Source organism: Heterodontus francisci, unplaced genomic scaffold (genome assembly GCF_036365525.1).
Source record: "Heterodontus francisci isolate sHetFra1 unplaced genomic scaffold, sHetFra1.hap1 HAP1_SCAFFOLD_157, whole genome shotgun sequence".
Lineage (NCBI taxonomy): Eukaryota > Metazoa > Chordata > Chondrichthyes > Heterodontiformes > Heterodontidae > Heterodontus > Heterodontus francisci.
Window position 1 is genome coordinate 2,549,487 of NW_027140118.1, and position 18,597 is coordinate 2,568,083.

The 18,597-nt window shown below is 44.1% G+C and overlaps 1 protein-coding gene across 1 annotated transcript; it reads right to left on the reverse strand.

The window, feature by feature from the left end:
- Positions 1-16,098: 16,098 nt before the first annotated feature.
- LOC137358862 (scavenger receptor cysteine-rich type 1 protein M130-like) lies at positions 16,099-18,191 on the reverse strand. Its single transcript, XM_068025078.1, has 4 exons — positions 18,127-18,191; positions 16,683-17,000; positions 16,519-16,599; positions 16,099-16,436 (listed from the first exon to the last, which is right to left on the reverse strand). The coding sequence occupies exons 1-4, from the start codon at positions 18,134-18,136 to the stop codon at positions 16,099-16,101; spliced, it is 747 nt and encodes a 248-aa protein (XP_067881179.1). The 5' UTR covers positions 18,137-18,191.
- Positions 18,192-18,597: the final 406 nt, after the last annotated feature.

Consider the following 18,597-nt stretch of genomic DNA (forward strand, 5'->3'; position numbering starts at 1 on the left):
GTCCTCCATCTTCCCTCTGCCAATTTGATTTGTCCAATCAATATGCAGATTAAAATCACCCATGGCAATTGTAGCACCCTTCTTACACGTCTCCATTACGTCCTGATTTAAAATATGTCCGACAGTGAGGCATCTCTTCAGGGGCCTATAGAACACCACCACGTGTGACTTCTTACCCTTGCTGTTTCTTATTTCCACCCGAAGTAATTCCACATCACGAGGCATTGCATCTGTATCTCTGAACATCACTGTATTGATAGCTTCATTTTTTAACAAAGTTACCCCACCTCCTTTTCCTTTTTGACGATTTTTCCAGGACGTCAAATTCCCGTGAGTATTGAGTTCCTAGTCTTGGTCACCCGACAACCACATCTCTATAATAGCTAAAGGTCATATTCATTTATTTTTGTATGTGCCATCAAATTAGAATTATTAGAATTAGAACATTACAGCGCAGTACAGGCCCTTCGGCCCTCGATGTTGCGCCGACCATCTGACCTACACTATTCCATTTTCATCCATATGTCTATCCAATGACCACTTAAATGCCCTTAAAGTTGGCGAGTCTACTCCTGTTGCAGGCAGGGCGTTCCACGCCCCTACTACTCTCTGCGTAAAGAAACTAACTCTGACATCTGTCCTATATCTTTCACCCCTCAACTTAAAGCTATGTCCCCTCGTGTTTGCCATCATCATCCGAGGAAAAAGACTCTCACTATCCACCCTATCTAACCCTCTGATTATCTTGTATGTCTCTATTAAGTCACCTCTCCTCATCCTTCTCTCTAACGAAAACAACCCCAAGTCCCTCAGCCTTTCCTCGTCAGACCTTCCTTCCATACCGGGCAACATCCTAGTAAATCTCCTCTGCACCCTTTCCAAAGCTTCCAAATCCTTCCTATAATGCGGTGACCAGAACTGCACGCAATACTCAAGATGCGGCCTCACCAGAGTTTTGTACAGCTGCATCATGACCTCGTGGCTCCGAAACTCGATCCCCCTACTAATAAAAGCTAACACACCATATGCCTTCTTAACAGCCCTATTAACCTGGGTAGCAACTTTCAGGGATTTATGTACCTGGACACCAAGATCTCTCTGCTCATCTACACTACCAAGAATCTTCCCATTAGCCCAGTATTCTGAATTGCTGTTACTCCTTCCAAAGTGAATCACCTCACACTTCTCCGCATTAAACTCCATTTGCCATCTCTCAGTCCAGCTCTGCAGCCTATCTATGTCCCTCTGTACCCTACAACACCCTTCGACACTATCCACAACTCCACCGACCTTCGTGTCATCCGCAAATTTACTAACCCACCCTTCTACACCCTCATCCAGGTCATTTATAAAAATGACAAACAGAATGGCCCCAAAACAGAACCTTGCGGTACACCACTAGTAACTAAACTCCAGGATGAACATTTGCCATCAACCACCACCCTCTGTCTTCTTTCAGCTAGCCAATTTCTGATCCAAAGCTCTAAATCACCTTCAACCCCATACTTCCATATTTTCTGCAATAGCCTACCGTGGGGAACCTTATCAAACGCCTTACTGAAATCCATATGCACCACATCCACAGCTTTACCCTCATCCACCTGTTTGGTCACCTTCTCGAAAAACTCAATAAGGTTTGTGAGGCACGACCTACCTTTCACAAAACCGTGCTGACTATCGCAAATGAACTTATTCTTTTCAAGACGATTATAAATCCTATCTCTTATAACCTTTTCCAACATTTTACCCACAACCGAAGTAAGGCTCACAGGTCTATAATTACCAGGGCTGTGTCTACTCCCCTTCTTGAACAAGGGGACAACATTTGCTATCCTCCAGTCTTCCGGCACTACTCCTGTCGACAATGACGACATAAAGATCAACAACAACGGCTCTGCAATCTCCTCCCTGGCTTCCCAGTGAATCCTAGGATAAATCCCATCTGGCCCAGGGGACTTATCTATTTTCACTCTTTCCAAAATTGCTAACACCTCCTCCTTGTGAATCTCAATCCCATCTAGCCTAGTAGGCTTTATCTCAGTAATCTCCTCGACAACATTTTCTTTCTCTACTGTAAATACTGACGAAAAATATTCATTTAACGCTTCCCCTACCTCCTCTGATTCTGCACACAACTTCCCACTGCTATCCTTGATTGGCCCTGTTCAAACTCTTATCATTCTTTTATTCCTGATATACCTATAGAAAGCCTTAGGGTTTTCTTTGATCCTATCCGCCAATGACTTCTCGTGTCCTCTCCTTGCTCTTCTTAGCCCTCCCTTTAGATCCTTCCTGGCTAGCTTGTAACTCTCAAGCCCCCTAACTGAGCCTTCACGTCTCATCCTAACATAAGCCGCCCTCTTCCTCTTGACAAGCGCTTCAACTCATCTATCTTTATATAAATGCTGTTTGCATTCAGCTAAAAAGCCTCAAGCGTTGATATTTTAACATTATTACTCACTCTGGCTCTAATTTCTGCTGCACGCTCCAGATTATATTTTCTGCCCCTTCCCATCACACTGTGTTCGCCTCCTCATGACCCTGCGCCTCAGCTCTCTCGTTTCTTTCTTGATTTTTTTAAAAGTCCTTTCAATTTAACCCTACCACCACCACCACCCGCCCCAACTAATAATTTTAAAGTCCGATCTACAATCCGAGTTATACGATTCGCCAAGCCACTGGTCCCAGCTTTGTTCAAATTAAGCCCATCCTATCGGAACGGCTCTCACCTTTCCCAGTACTGGTGATGGAAATGGAGCCCATTTCTCCCACAGCAACTTTGAGCCACGTGTCTACCTCTCTAATATTCTTTACCTTACACCAATGTGCACGTGGCTCAGGAAATAATCCGGAGATTATTACCTTTGTGGTTCTGCTTTTTAATTTAGCCCCGAGCTGCACATAGTCCCTCAGCAGAACCTCTTTGCTAGTCCTACCTATGTCTTCGGTACCTACCTGGATTCCAACAACTGGATCCTTACCCTCGCACTCCAAGTTCCTCTCTCGCCCAAAAGAGATGTCCTTAACATTGGAACAAGGTAGGCAACACAGCCTTCGGGACTCATTGTTTGTGCTGCAGAGAACCGAATCTATTCTCCTAACAGTTCTATCTCAGATTACTACTATATGTCTTTTCTCACCCCTCACTTGACTGGCGCTCTGCACCACTGTGATGTGCTCAGCTCATTCATCCTCCCTGCGGTCTGTGCCCTCGTCCACACCGGGAGCAAGAACCTCATACCGATTGACTCAGGGGACTGGCTGAGCCTCCTCCAAAGCTAAATTCGGGATCACCATCCCTTCCTCAATCGCAGTCACACCCTCGTGTCCCTGACCATGGTCCAAGTTTGATTTAATTAATCTGAGGGTGTGACTGTCTCCTGAAATACTGTGTCCAGGTAACTCTGCCCCTCCCTGATGTGTCGCACTGTCCGCAGCTCGGACTCCAGCTCATCAACTCTGAGTCGGAAGTACCTCGAGCAGCTAACACTTGCTGCAGATGTTGTCACCGTGGATCGCACCAGCTTCCACTCGTTCCCACATAGTGCAGCTGCAACAGCAGCACATTGCCTGCCCAGCCATTTGTATTCTATTTAATTAATTAATTTGGATGTTCAATATTTTAAAAGTGAATTTCTTAAATGCACTCTTCATCTGTAATAACGTCTCTTGATTTAAACCACTTGGCTAATCAACAGAGACACGGACGAGATACCCAGCAATCACCTAACTGTTTTCCTGAGATGTCACAGCTCGGCTCTGACAGGTGGAGAGAGGTAGAAGGGGCTCTCTGCTACCGCTTTTTATCTCCCACCGCCGCTGCCCTTCTCAAGTAAGTCCGGTCTCCATGTACTATGATAGTATGGGAATGGATGACTTGATGTTCGCTGGTGTGGTTATGGTCCAGGAGGAACTCCGAAGATATGTCAGAGATTGAGAGTTTAGGCTCCCCAAGGTTCTTTTCAGCAAACAACAACAACGACTCCATTGTCAGCAGGTTTAATGACAATGTCAGATCTGAGAGAATGAAGTGTTGCAGATCAAAGGGACATAGATCAGAGACAGTAAAGGTGGCGCGATTCGTTTAATCACACCTGCTTCCATCTCAACACAAACCTTAACTATTTTGCTCTTTGAATGCCCCTTTCCCTGGCTCACCATTTAATAAAAGTAGTTAATCTCTACCATTATATAATTCTGAAGAAATGGCATTAAGATGCAAAGCTTGTTCTGTTTCTGTCTCCACAGTTGATTCCTGACCTGCTCAGTGTTTCGAGTATTATCTGTTTTCAATTCTAATAATGGTCGCCCTCTGCTGGTGAATACTGGTGTTTCAGTAGGTGCAGCAATGGAATAAAAGTCACAATCTGTGGGAGAATAATGCACGGTGTCGTCGTTCTCCCGACTGAGGAACAATTGCGCTCTGCTGATGAATAAATGAAATATTTAGAATTAAAGTGCAAAACCACATTAATTTCTGATCAAATTCTCCTGCTCTTCCGACATACTCTGGAATCCTCAGGGATAGTGTAGCGCAGTAAAACAATATATTGTATCCAGGAATTGGTGTGCCTTTAATGCTTGAACATTAATATCGGCATTAATATTGATAAAGTCACAAATTCCAACTAAAAGATTGAATACATGTTTTATTATTATTATTTAAATTTATTTCCATTGTACATCAGCACTTACATTATAAACTGCAGTAATTTGTCCACATTGAGTAGATGGCGGTGGAGGAAGCAGTTACAAGAAATGCAGATTAAAGAGACAGACCGTTTATTGATTGCCTGACGTCTTCTAAACCTTCTTTAATAGGATGTGGAAAAGTTAAGCGGTTACAAAACGAACTTTGTAAAAACTTTTTATTATTAAGCAATGGTTTTAATCTCTGTGACAGTGTTGGTAATTACATGCAGAGTAATATATCTCAGTATTTGTAAAGACAGAGAAATGATCCGAAATCAATTTTTTTTGGTATTTTAATTAAACAGAAAACACGCACATTCAAGCAAAATATAGAGAAAAGCCAAATCTAGTTATTTCATCACAAAGTAAAGTGATGGTTCATTAAAATAAAGTGATGTTTATATGGTAAAGCAAAGCACATTCATCATGTTCACACTGTTGGGGAAGTTCATGCCATTCTCTCAAATTTAACACAGAATATTTTCCACCAGTCTGTGCCCCACCTCCAGACATCAGATACAGGATTTAAGGCTGGTGTTTACCTGAAAGGATAAGATAAACGACTTGAGAGGGTTACAGCAATGTTCGCACTCAAACAAATACATCAATACAGTATAAGATCTCCTCAGAATATTTCTGCTTCAATATGCCTCCTATTTCTTTAGTAAGTACAAAAAATGTTCTCGCTGATACTTTGGAATCGCTGACCCTTGAAAACACCAGTAATTGTCATATTAATATCGGAAACAGCCGGGACTGCACAGTGTCAGCACTGTGCTGACACAGTGTCAGTGTTAGGGTGGCACTGTGGCGCAGTGGTTAGCACCACATCCTCACAGCTCCAGCGACCTGGGTTTAATTCTGGGCATTGCCTGTGTGGAGTTTGTAAGTTCTGCGTGGGTTTCCTCCGGGTGCTCCAGTTTGCTCCCACATGCCAAAGACTTGCAGGTTCACAGGCACATTGGCCATTACATATTGCCCCTAGTATAGGCATGTGGTAGGGAAATGTAGGAACAGGTAGGGATGTGGTAGGAATATGGAATTAGTGTAGGATTAGTGTAAATGTGTGGTTGATGGTCAGCACAGACTCGGTGGGCAGAAGGGCCTGTTTCAACGCTGTATCTCTAAATAAAACATGAAAATATGGAACAAATAATAAAGCATTGCTCTTACCGGGTTGATGGAGATGTAAGTTGCTGAATTACACAGTCACTGCCCATCGTTGGTGGAATGTCTGCTGTTGCAAACGCTTCACAGTGAGCATCACCATTGTTTTCAGGAATAGAGGGAAACAGCAAAGCCGGATCAGTGCGGGTCTGAGAGCTGTATACTGTGGAGAGAAATCTTATGGATTAATGATTGGACTGAAAGCGGGTTCAGTGCGGGTCTGAGAACTGTATACTGCAGAGAGAAAGATTATGGATTAATGATTGGACTGAAAGCGGGATCAGTGCGGGTCTGAGAGCTGTATACTGTGGAGAGAAAGATTATGGATTAACGATTGGACTGAAAGCGGGTTCAGTGTGGGTCTGAGAGCTGGAGACTGTGGAGAGAAAGATTATGCACTAATGATTGGACTGAAAGCGGGTTCAGTGCGGGTCTGAGAGCTGTATACTGTGGAGAGAAAGATTATGGGTTAATGATTGGACTGAAAGCGGGTTCAGTGCGGGTCTGAGAGCTATATACTGTGGAGAGAAAGATTATGGGTTAATGATTGGACTGAAAGCGGGTTCAGTGCGGGTCTGAGAGCTATATACTGTGGAGAGAAAGATTATGGGTTAATGATTGGACTGAAAGCGGGTTCAGTGTGGGTCTGAGAGCTGTATACTGTGGAGAGAAAGATTATGGATTAATGATTGGACTGAAAGCGGGTTCAGTGCGGGTCATCCATCTATGTGTGAATAATATAAAGGGGAGTGGAATTTGTTGACCTCTGAATGTTTTCCACCTCCATTCACCCTGTTGTTTCACCAACGCCCACTGGGTGACAGCAGATCAAATGGATCTGCTGAGACTGAATCAGGATGTTCAGATTGAGCACTTGAAGGATTGCCAGTGGAAGTATTAATAAGAGAGATATCACACACCGAATATAATCAGGATCTTTTATCTAAAATAATTCAGGCATCTATTAATCTAATTTCCTTTAATCTCAACATGAATTTCAATCAAGCAGTCTGTGGTAACACAAATTGGAAAGAAATTCAATGTAGTGACAGACAGCTGGTGACTGTGAGAGTTTAACTCACCGAGAGTGGAGAGATCACCGCCGGCACTTGTCAGTGTGAAGAGATCATCAGGACCACTGTCCAGCAACAAGTGACTATCCTGAGTGTCAATGGCTCCAGTCAGAACATCATCATAATCACCCGGAACCAGACCTGACAGGAAATAATGATACTCACAGATATCAAATGGTAAGACGAAATACTTAGAATGATATTATTAGACGTCAATCTACCCGGGCTGGCAGGGTAGATTGTGATCTTCAGCTGTAGTGAGATTAGAGGTTAGCGAATGGTAGGACCATGTCATGTCGCAGTAGTTGAGTCTCCTTTGGCCCATGCTATATTTAAAAGGCAGCCCGCAATCGATGAAAGGCAGAAGCACTGTAGGACATCTGGTGGGAGGACTGATAACTGGAGTGTTTGGCAGATGGCAGCAGCCAGAGCGAGGGTGGCTCCCAGGTTTGCTCATGCCCCCCTTCAAGTGCTCCACCAGGCAACAAGTGCAAGGATGGAAGCACTTTTCCTTCGGGAGGGGTGGAGGAAGCCTGCTAGGCAGGCACGGAGGGCATGGCAGGCGATTGAGGAGGATGTGAGCTGCCGTGAGGTGCTCCCATGCAAGAGGCTTCAGTGCAGGAATAGGATCAATGCCCTAATGTAGTGTGGCAAGGTGAGTGCCGTGCCTCACATCAAGCTGACAACCTTAAGTGACACAAATATGAAAATGAAATTGGAGACAGGGTGCCCCTACTCACTGATTCAGATCCTCTTCAATCATTGTGCAGAGATCAGTAACCACCTCCCTGGAAAGGCACGATCTTCAGTGACACTGCTGCTCCGAAATTTGCAGGAAGCAGAGCCAATGATGGTAAGTCCACTCTGGTGGGTAGCGTATTCTGCACTCAGAAGCTGCTTGCGTGCTACTGTGCACCCTGTTCATCCACACTCTCTTCCAGCCTCACGATTCTTGTCCCTGTCTGGGTGCTGCAGACCAACTCCTGGGGACTGCAGCTCTCTCCATCTCTGATTCTCCTCCACAATGGGAGGCCTCAAAACCGGACTGGCTGACACCTATTGTAAATTGCTGCACTCATTTCTCAAGGCCTCCATTCTTTTTACTTGGTGTATCTAAGTTCCAAGTCAGAGAGGACGCTCATCCTGAATACCTATGTTTTGATCGCCAGGATTGGCCAGCCTCCAGATTGTCAATACTGCGACACAGCATCTCTCGCCCTCCCTCCAGTGCCACAATGCTTTCACACCCAAAACTGACCTTCCTCTGACCTTCCCCCTGCTTGGAGAAGGCGAGTCTCTGAAAACTGTTGTTCTCGCCCATCCTTTTCTAAATTGTGAATAACTTGGAAAATTGCCATAAATTTCCTGTTTTATAGGCTCAGTTACCAGTCCAACGCCTTAAAGTGCAGCCTCCACCCACCAGCTCTGCCGACTCTCGGGATATCACCTAACAGTGTGAAGATGTCGAGCTTCCTTTGCACCGCTATCCAGTGGCATTTACCCCGTCCCTCCCTCCCTCCCCCAACAACCCCACCCCCCCACCCCGCCTGTCTGTGGTCACTGTGTGACAAAATTCTCCCCTCCGTTTTAATGTCACATGTATCCCATTGAATCACCCATCCAACATGCACACACATTTCACACATCACCGCCCAGACAACAGTGTCAGAAAACATCATGAACTGAAAGTTTCATTCCATTATACTACTGGGTGCAATCGGGATGATTTTGTAGAAATCCAAATTATTTCTCCTTTTTTTTTAACTAAAATCACTCAGCGATGCTCCATGTCTTCAGCAGCATAATTTTATGGTGATTAAGTTCTTTTATATTTAGTTGCTAATTTTAGATAGCAGACAGCGTGATGGATTAAAAAACGTGATGGTGACAAGTGAAATTGTACCCACCCTGAAGACTGGAGGAGTTCCTTTCAGGATTTTCTGATCCAGGATCCGTGTCACCCAAACTGTGACTGGTGTAATATTCAATCTGATTGAGGGACTCAATGGAATCAGAAACTGTTAAACACAAACATGGATGGTTATTGGAGAGATTGATTGGGACGTTCGAGTAAATAGCATAATACCGTCATCATCTGGTGACAATGTCCTGGGACTTTGTATCTGACACGATTGTGAAACATTCATCACAGGGATTGCAGTGGTTCAAGTGCAACTAGAGATAGACCATAAATGTTGGCTCATATAGTGAGCAGTTAAAACAATACACAGTACAGCTGGTGGGTCAGATTTCAGACATTAGAGCAGAGACAATAGTGTAAAACATAGTCAGTTAACACAGTTTCTTAACCCAGAATCCCTCCACTCTGTCCCTGTCTCTTTCCCTTTCAGAATCTCAAACGGCGCATTGGTCCCTAAACCGAAACCCACCCCGGACAATGGGGCAGAAAAGAGTGCAAGGAGGCTAATAACGGATTTGATCTTCGAGTCATCGAGTCATGCAGCATAGAAACAGGTCCCTTGGCCCTCCGCGTCATGCCGACCATAATGCCTATCTATACTAATACCACCTGCCTGCATTAGTTCCATATCCCTCGATGCCTTGCTCTTTCAAGTACCTCTCCAGATGCCTCTTAAATGTTGATACAGTTCGTGCCTCCACCACCTCCTCTGGCAGCTCATTCCAGATACCCACTATTATTCGTGTGAAAAATTTACCCCTTTGATCACCTTTAAACATCCTCCCTCTCACCTTAAAGTTATGTCCTCTAGTTTTAGTCACCCCTACCATGGGAAACAGAATCTGGCTATCTACCCTATCTATGCCTCTCATAATTTTATTTACCTCTATCATGTCCCCTCTCAGCCTCCTTTGCTTCAGGGAAAACAGACCCAGCCTATCCAATCTCTCTTCAGAAATCAAGCCCTCCAAACCAGGTAACATCCTGGTGAATCCTTTCTGCAAGCTCTCTAACTTTAGCACATCTTTCCTGTCATGCAGCGAAAAGAATTGCACACCGTACACCTAGTGCAGCCCAACCAATGGTATGTACAAGTGTAACATTACGTCCCAACTCTTGTACTCACTGCCTCAGCCAATGAAGGCAAGCACGCCATTCGCCTTGTTCCCCACCCTGTCTACCAGTGTTGCCACTTTCAGGGAGCAATGTACTAGCACACCAAGGTCTCTCTGCTCAGCAACACTCCCCAGGGCCCTGCCATTCATTGTATATGTCCTACCCTGGTTTAACATCCCAGAATGCATTGTTTCGCACTTGCCTGCGTTAAATTCCATTTTCCAATCACTTACCCACTTTCCAGTTGATCTGCATCCTGTTGTAACCTTAGACAACCTTCTTCACTGTCCACTATACCTGCAATCTTGGTGTCATCTGCAAACTTACTAATAGTGTCCCCTACTTCTCATCCAAGTCATTAATATATATGACAAACAACAGAGGGCTCAGCACCCATCCCTGCGGCACACCACTGATCACCAGCCTCCAATCTGAAGAACATTATCATTACCAAAAGGATGTAGATGCTTTGGAGAGGGTGCAGAGAAGGTTCACCCGGATGTTGCTTGGTATGGAGGGCGCTATCACTGAAGAGAGGTTGAGTAGATTAGGCTTGTTTTCATTAGAAAGACAGAGGTTGAGGGGGGGACCTGATTGAGGTGTACAAAATGATGAGCGGTATAGACAGGGTGGATAGAAAGTAGCTTTTTCCCAGAGTGGGGGATTCAATTACTAGGGGTCACGTGTTCAAAGTGAGAGGGGAAAGGTTTAAGGGGGATATGCGTGGAAAGTTCTTTACAAAGAGGGTGGTGGGTCCCTGGAACGCGTTGCCAGCGGAGGTGGTAGACGCGGGCACGATAGCATCTTTTACGATGTATCTAGACAGATACATGAATGGGCAGGAAGCAAAGAGATACAGACCCTTAGAAAATAGGCGACATGTTTAGATAGAGGATCTGGATCGGCGCAGGCTTGGCGGGACGAAGGGCCTGTTCCTGTGCTGTTATTATCTTTTTGTTCTTTAACAACCCTCCACCACTACCCTCTGCCTCCTATCAGCCAGCCAATTTAGTATCCAATTGGCTACCTCACCCTGGATCCCATGTGTTCGAACCTTCCCGAACAACCTACCATGCGGGGTCTTGTCAAACGGGTTGCTAAAGTCCATGTACACAACGTCCACCGCCCTATCCTCGCTAAACCTTTTTGTCACCTCCTCAAAAATATCAATCAAATTCGTGAGACATGATTTCCCTCGCACAAAGCCATGCTGACTATCCTAATCAGATCTTGCCTTTCCAGATGCATATAAATCCTGTCTTTCAGAATCCCTGCGAATAACTTCCCCACCAATGATGTAAGGCTCACCAGCCTGTAGTTCGCTGGCTTATCCCTGCTTCCCTTCTTAAATAAAGGCGCAACATTAGCTATCCTCCAGTCTTCCGGTACTTCACCTGTGGCTACTGATGATGCTAAAATCTCTGCCAAGGCCCCAGAAATCTCCTCTCTTGCCTCCCATAGCATCCCAGGATACACCTGGTCAGGCCCTAGAGATTTATCCACCTTAATGCGCTTCAAAACCTCCAACACCTCCTCTCTTGTAATGTTGCTATACGTCAGGAGATCGCTGTCCCTTCCCTTGAACTCTTTAGCTTCCGTGACCTTCTGCACGGTAAATACAGATGAAAAGTATTCCTTTAAGACCTCGCCCATTTCCCGTGGCTCAACACACAGATTACCGCACCGGTCCTGAAAGGGATCTAATCTCTCCCTGGCTACCCATTTCCTCTTAATATACTTATAGAATCGTTCAGGATTCGCCTTTACCTTATCTGCCAGGGAAATCGTCTTTGTGTGTTTTGTTGTAACCTCAGAAATTTATCTGAATGGTTAAATCGCTCTCCAAATATATCACAGGACAAAGCTTTCATCGATTTGGTAGTGTTGTTGCTCCACTATCATGAAGTGGAATTTGTAGATTTCATTTTAAACTTCAGCATACAAAGTGTTAGAATAAGTTTTTTTGTAGAAACCACCGATTTCGGGTAAGAAGTTCCTGATGGGAACGTATTTCTGATCCAGTCACCAAGGGAAATAATATCTGAGATAATCTGACTGTCTCCTTCTGAGAGCAGTGACTATTTATGGGCCAGTTTAAATGGAATAAAATGACATGATAGTTACAAAGAAACAGAAATCACGTTCTTTTAGCAGTAGTGACGGGTGGGAATCTTCCCAAACCCATTGCTCATCTTCCTGTACACAGAGATATAGACACACTCGCACTGTGATAGTACTCCTTCACATGGTGATAGTGAGCGGATTTCTGACAGTGTTCAGTCAGTAAACGGACCATTAAAATGGGGTATTTAAGCGGAAGTAACATTTGCCTCGTGAAAATTCGGTATGAAATATAAAACTCAGACCTGAACGCCGGATCTGATAGGAATCCTTGCCAGGTGGAATATTCTCAATCTCTTCATAAATTGCTTGGTATAAACCAGCCGGTGAACCCTTGCCACTCGTGACAGAACCTGTCAGATGGAGGGTGGGAATGATTAAAGTTTAGTTACAACCCACGAGCCTTTAACAGTAAATTATCTGCGAACACATCCAAATCACAGAGATGGTGATAGTAAAGAGACAAAGCCAGGTATTGTGAATGCGGAGTAGTTTTGTTGTGCTTATTTTCGTATATGTCTATGTATCTATCTTTCTGCATACTCATATATTTACCTGCAGCAGACTGGGGACAAATTCAATCAAGTTTGTTAGAAACGATCTCCCCCTGACAAAGCCATGCTGACTGGCCCCGATTAATGCCTGCCTCTCCAAGTGGAGATTAATCTTGTTCCTCGGATTTTTTTTCCAATAGTTTCCCTACCACTGATGTTAGATTCACCAGCCTGTAATTACCTGGTTTAGCCCTGCTACCCCTCTTGAATAATGGTACCACATTCACTGTTCTCAGTCCTCTGGTACATCTCCTGTGACCAGACAGGATTTGAAAATATGTGTCAAAGCCCCTGCTATCTCCTCCCTTGTCTCAGATAACAGCCTGTGGCTCATCTCATCTGGGCCTGAGGATTTATCCATTTTAAGCCCACTAAATCATCTAATACTTCCTAACTTTCAATGTTAATTTGTTCAAGCATATCACCATCCCCCTCCCTGGTCTCTACACCTACATCATCCGTCTCCATGGTGAACACAGATGAGAAGTAATCATCAAAAACTTAATCTATGTCCTCTGTCTCCACACACTGATGGCTATTTTGGTCCCTAATCGGCCCTACTCTTTCCCTGGTTATCCTCTTTCCCTTAATATATTTAAAACAACGCCTTTGGAGTTTCCTTTATCTTGCTCACCAGTGTTTGTGCATGTCCCCTCTTCGCTCTCCGAAGTCATTTTTTAAGTACCCCTCTCCTTTCTATACTCCTCTTGGGCAGCCGCTGTTATCAGCACTCTGAATCTGTCACAAGCCTCCTTTTTATTCTTTATCTAATCCTCCATATCCCTTGACATCCAGGGTTCCCTGGACTTGTTGCTCCTCCCCCTCAACTTTACGGGAACATGTGGGACCTGATCTCTCACTATTTCCTTTTTGAATGTAAGAGCCCGTGGGATCCATGGCAATTTATCAAATTGGATCCAAAGTTGGCTTAGTGCAGGAGGCAGAGGGTGATGGTCGATGGTTGTTTTTGCGATTGGAAGCCAGTGACCAGTGGTGTACTGCAGGAATCGGTTCTGGGACCCTTACGGTTTGGAATGTACATTAATGATTTAGATGTAAATATAGGAGTAATGTTAGTAAGTCCGCAGATGACACGAAAATTACTGATGTCATAAACATTGAGGAGGAAAGCTTTAGATTGCAGGACGATAAAGATGAGCTGTCAAGATGGGAGGGGGAATAGCAAATGCAATTTAATCCTGAGAAGTGTGAGGTGATACATTTTGGGAGGACTAACAAGGCAAGGGAATACAGAATGGATGGTAGGACCCTAAGAAGTACAGAGGGTCAGAGGTACCTTGGCGTACTTGCCCATAGATCAGTTAAGGCAGCACAACAGGGAAATAAGTTGGTTAGGAAGGCATATGGAATACTTGTAGTTATGAGCTGAGGCATAGAATATAAGAGCAGGGAGGTTAAGATGGAGCTGTATAAAATGATAGTTAAGTCACAACTGGAGTACTATGTACAGTTCTGGGCACCACACTTTAGGAAGGATGTGTGTGCACTGGACAGAGTGCTGAGGGGGTTCACCTGGGCTAGAGCAATTCAATTATGAAGCGACACTGGATAGGTTAGGGTTGTTTTCTTGAGAGCAGAGAAGGCTGAGGGAGGACCTGATTGAGGCATACAAATTTATGAAGGGCATTGATATGATAGATAGGAAGAAACGTGCTCCGTTAGCGGCGGGGTCAGTAACCGGGGGAATATATTTAAAGTAAGGGGCAGGAGTTTGAGAGGAGAATTGAGGAAGAAAATATTCACAAAGAGGATGTTTGGAGTCTGGAACACACTGCCAGAAGGGATGGTAGAGGCAGTACCCTCACAACATTTAAGGTATTTAGATGAGCACTTGAAATGCCATGGCATCCAAGGCGAAGGGACAAGGGCTGAGTAATGGGATTAGAATAGACAGGTGCTTGATGGCTGGCACAGACACGATGGGCGGAAGGGCGCGTTTCTCTGCTGTATAACTCGACTACTCTATGGCCCGTTCTCCTGCTTGTGATCGTTTGTAAAATACCTCCAGTCTAGCGAGGTTACCAGGCTCGATCTTATCAGCTTTAGGACTGTCATGTTACAGAGCCTGTTCTGATCGGGTCCTTGGTTGAGATAACAGGCCTATGCTGTCCGAGATATAGAATCTTTCTTAATAAGAGAGAAAGAGCCATTTCTACAAGAACTCTATATTATTACTGAAAAGTGTCATTTATTAAGAGTCCCATTTGTTATAGTAAATCAGGAGTTCGTTGAATGGGTGAAATATGAGTGGAAGCGTTGTTTTGAAATGTGGAATCACCGCTGGTGAATGCAAAAGGTCCTATACAAATATCACTTGTAAAAGTAACAGACAGAGCCGGTTGGAAAGCTCGAGATTGGATGCCCAGAGCCAGAATCTGAAGGGCTGAAATTGATACCCAATGGATGAAGGAAGATTAACAGTCAAATAAATAGGTGAATGCACAGCCCAAAAATGTCAATAGAACTTCCGGATCCATTGTTACAATAAGTACATTTTCAAGACTTTCATGAATTATGTGCTGAACTCTCACAGTGAATGTGGACAATTCAAATCACTCTTAATTTCAAATGTCACATTCTATTAATTCAGGAGAACTTTGAATGGAGAAAATCAGCAAAAACGAGTACAATGTATTTCGAACAAAGCCAGTTGGCAGTCCATAGAAAGCTGCAATGAACGAGAGTTTTGCAAGGATATGTCACAATATCTGGGATCTTGTGTTGGATCCGCGGTAAGATATGAACCTCACCTCTTCTGAGTGACTTTTTCTGTACAACCACTATCAGTGAGATCAACACAGAGATTAGCAGGACTCCGAAGCAGCCCGCAACGAGGATGGAAGTAGTTTTATATCCCTGTTCTTAATGACAATAATACAGAAAGTTTTAACACAGACACAGTCCATCTTACACAATAAAATATTTACAAGAAGTTTTTAATAATTATATCCACTGTTTCCGGGCAATGAGTCCGGCTGAACATTCCCCATTATGTGTGGTGCACATTGCACCAGAGGAAAGTGTGAGCCAGTCTAAATTACAGAGACAGTGCCCCCATGTTTCTGATGAGTACAGGACAGTTCAGGTACAGCCAGAAACTGGGATTAGCAGAATTTCAATCAGAACATTTGAAATGTCCGGTGAGGCAAAAAATTATCCAGTCATTGAGAACGTGCTCATAGTATCTTCTGAGAATGACAACAATAGCAATTCAACTAATGCAAACCCTGACACTCGCTGGAATAGTAATAATGGTAAGTACCTGCAGATGTGGACGGGAAAACAATTGGAGGCACATCGAGTCCTGTGGAATATAGTGTACAAAAAAGTTCAAAAAGATGAAATTTCTGCGCTTTCCATTTAAACGATAAATACTGTTCTTAATTTCCTGAAGTCACGAGTCAATTTAACAAAACAACCTTAACCCCACTCTTCAAACCCTGCCATCCTCACTGGAACAAATCACACTGGCATCTTCCTTGTGATCACAGTCAGATTGAGCTGGCGATGAGGAAGGACAGTCGGCCAGAGAAGATTCGCTTCCGGTGCACTTCACCTCATCCAGCCAGATAACACCGTCACCCTGGGAAAAAGTAGCCCCTCCTGGGGCCAATAGAGCGTGGCCACAACCCAGCTGCCTGCAGACAACATTGGCATCGGCCATATCCCAGGAGTCATCACACACCGTGCCCCAGATGTTATTGCACAATATCTCCACTCTCCCGGAGCAGTTGGTGTTACCTCCAAACAGGCGCAACCATTGTCCCGAATCTGTCAAAGAGAATCAATTATTATTATTGATGTAGTATAAGACAGGAGTACAATTGTTGGTATAGGAAAGAGGAAGTAGCACCTGGTGAAAGCCCACGTTTACAATCATATTCTCGAATGCAGTCCTCTGATCTATGGAGCTGCTCCTTTGCTACATTCGCTTCTGTTGAGAAGAGAAACATGCTGACTGTGTCAGACACCGATGTTTCAAATGACACTTGCACATTGAGAGGTTTGTATTGTTACCTGAACAAACAACACCAGCATCGTCCCTGTGTTCACAGTTGTGTTTACCCCACGGTTCTGTTTGACACTGCCAAAGGAACGATTCATGTGAAATACACTTCATCCCATCGAGCCAAATGGTTCCGGATCCTTCTCCGAATGACTGAGTGTAATAATCGATAGAACTGAGGGGACCGCACTGTAACTGTTTACAAATCACTTCTGCATCAGGTCCATCGAATGTATCTGAGCACACTGTTCCCCAGGTGCCATTGTAGAACACTTCCACTCTCCCCTCACAGCGATGTTTCCCATTCACTAGCTGCAGCTCCTTGTGCTCTGTTAATGACACAAGAAATATCCAGATGTTTAGATTGATAACTTGCTAAATGTTCATACTGCACAGTTCAACACATGCTGCACCGGCTGTGTTCACTGATTGTCGGTAATTATTTCAGAAAATCTGACAGCCCATAATGTAATGAAGAATAATAAACATGGATTTCACAACAGGAAGACAAACAACGTTATTGAATTAATTGAATAAGTTACAGAAAGATAATTCTGTCGATGCAATATGCATGTTTGCTTTTCTCGAAAGGCCTCTGTCAAGGTACCACAGAGTAGGATCATTACTGGGGTCAGAGCATGTGGAGTCAAGAGATCAGTGGAAGAATGGTCGAAAACTGGCTACAAAGCACACCGTCATTGTTAAAGATGGTAACCCAGGATGGTGGAAGGTGGGAAGTTGTGTGACAAAGGGCTGGTGTCACTGCTGCTCAACATTTACATGGATGATTTGGACTTAGACAAGGGGTACATCATTTCAAAATTTAAGATGACTGCAATTTGGGGAAATAGTTAACACTAAGAAAGCCAAGGACAAAATATGGAAGACGTTAATAAACGGGCAGAGTGGGCATACAATTGCCAAATGAGTTTTCATACAGATAAGTCGAAGTTGGTGAGTTTTGATAGGAAGAATAAAGATGCCACATGTACTTGCTTGGAAAATACGAGTGAAAATGATGGAGAGCAGCAAAGAGATCTCGGGATACAGAGACACGAAATCACTAATAAACTGACAGAGACCGAAGCTTTTGATCATAAATAAAGTATAATCATGAATAAATCTGAAAGGAAATTCAGGAGAGTTTTTGTTTTACCTGGGGAGTAGTTTGAATTTTGAATTCTGAACACATGCAATTGTTGAAGTGAACAGCACTGATGCCTTTAAGGTAAAGCTATATCGGTACATGAGGGAGAAAGAAGTAGGCGGATATGCAAAGAGGGTTAGATGCAGTAATCTGGGGCGATAATCGTGGGCAACATAAGCACCACATTGACCAATTAGGCTGAATGGCCAGATTCTGTGCTGTTCATTTTATGTAATTTGATGTAATAGCTTCCCTGTGAAGCCACGTGCACAACACTACGGAAAATGCGTATTTGGAAGCACCGTTACCTGAACACATGACCCTCACATCTTCTTTATGAGAACAGTCGTGGTTACCCCACGATGCTGAGGGACATTTCCCGAGAAATGATTCGTTACTGGAACACTTCAGTTCATCCAACCAAACTGGCCCTGAACCTGGTCCACAAGATGCAGGAAGTGCCATGTCCAATGCCTTTCCACAACCCAGCTGTTTGCAAACCACGTCAGCGTCCGCCAGATCCCAGGAATCATCACAAACTGAGCCCCAGGTCCCATTGTAATAAATCTCCACTCGGCCAGTACATGGGCTTCCACCGTCAGACAGCCTTAACTGCACGTGGTCTGTTGGACAACAGTACATGAGGATTATACTTTCAATACACATTCACCTCATCACTCATTACAACTCATTGTGCCAACACCAGCATTAAAAACAACATGTTAAATGTGCCTGTGACAGGTAAATAAAACAATACAACAGAATATCTGTTTACACTT

Excerpts from the sequence above, each read along its gene's own strand:
- LOC137358862 (XM_068025078.1), bottom strand. Across the intron at positions 16,600-16,682 it reads TGCTGGTGTTGTTTGTTCAG|AAGCGAATGTAGCAAAGGAG; the intron begins GTAACAATACAA and ends TCTTCTCAACAG. Across the intron at positions 16,437-16,518 it reads TAAACGTGGGCTTTCACCAG|ATTCGGGACAATGGTTGCGC; the intron begins GTGCTACTTCCT and ends TCTCTTTGACAG.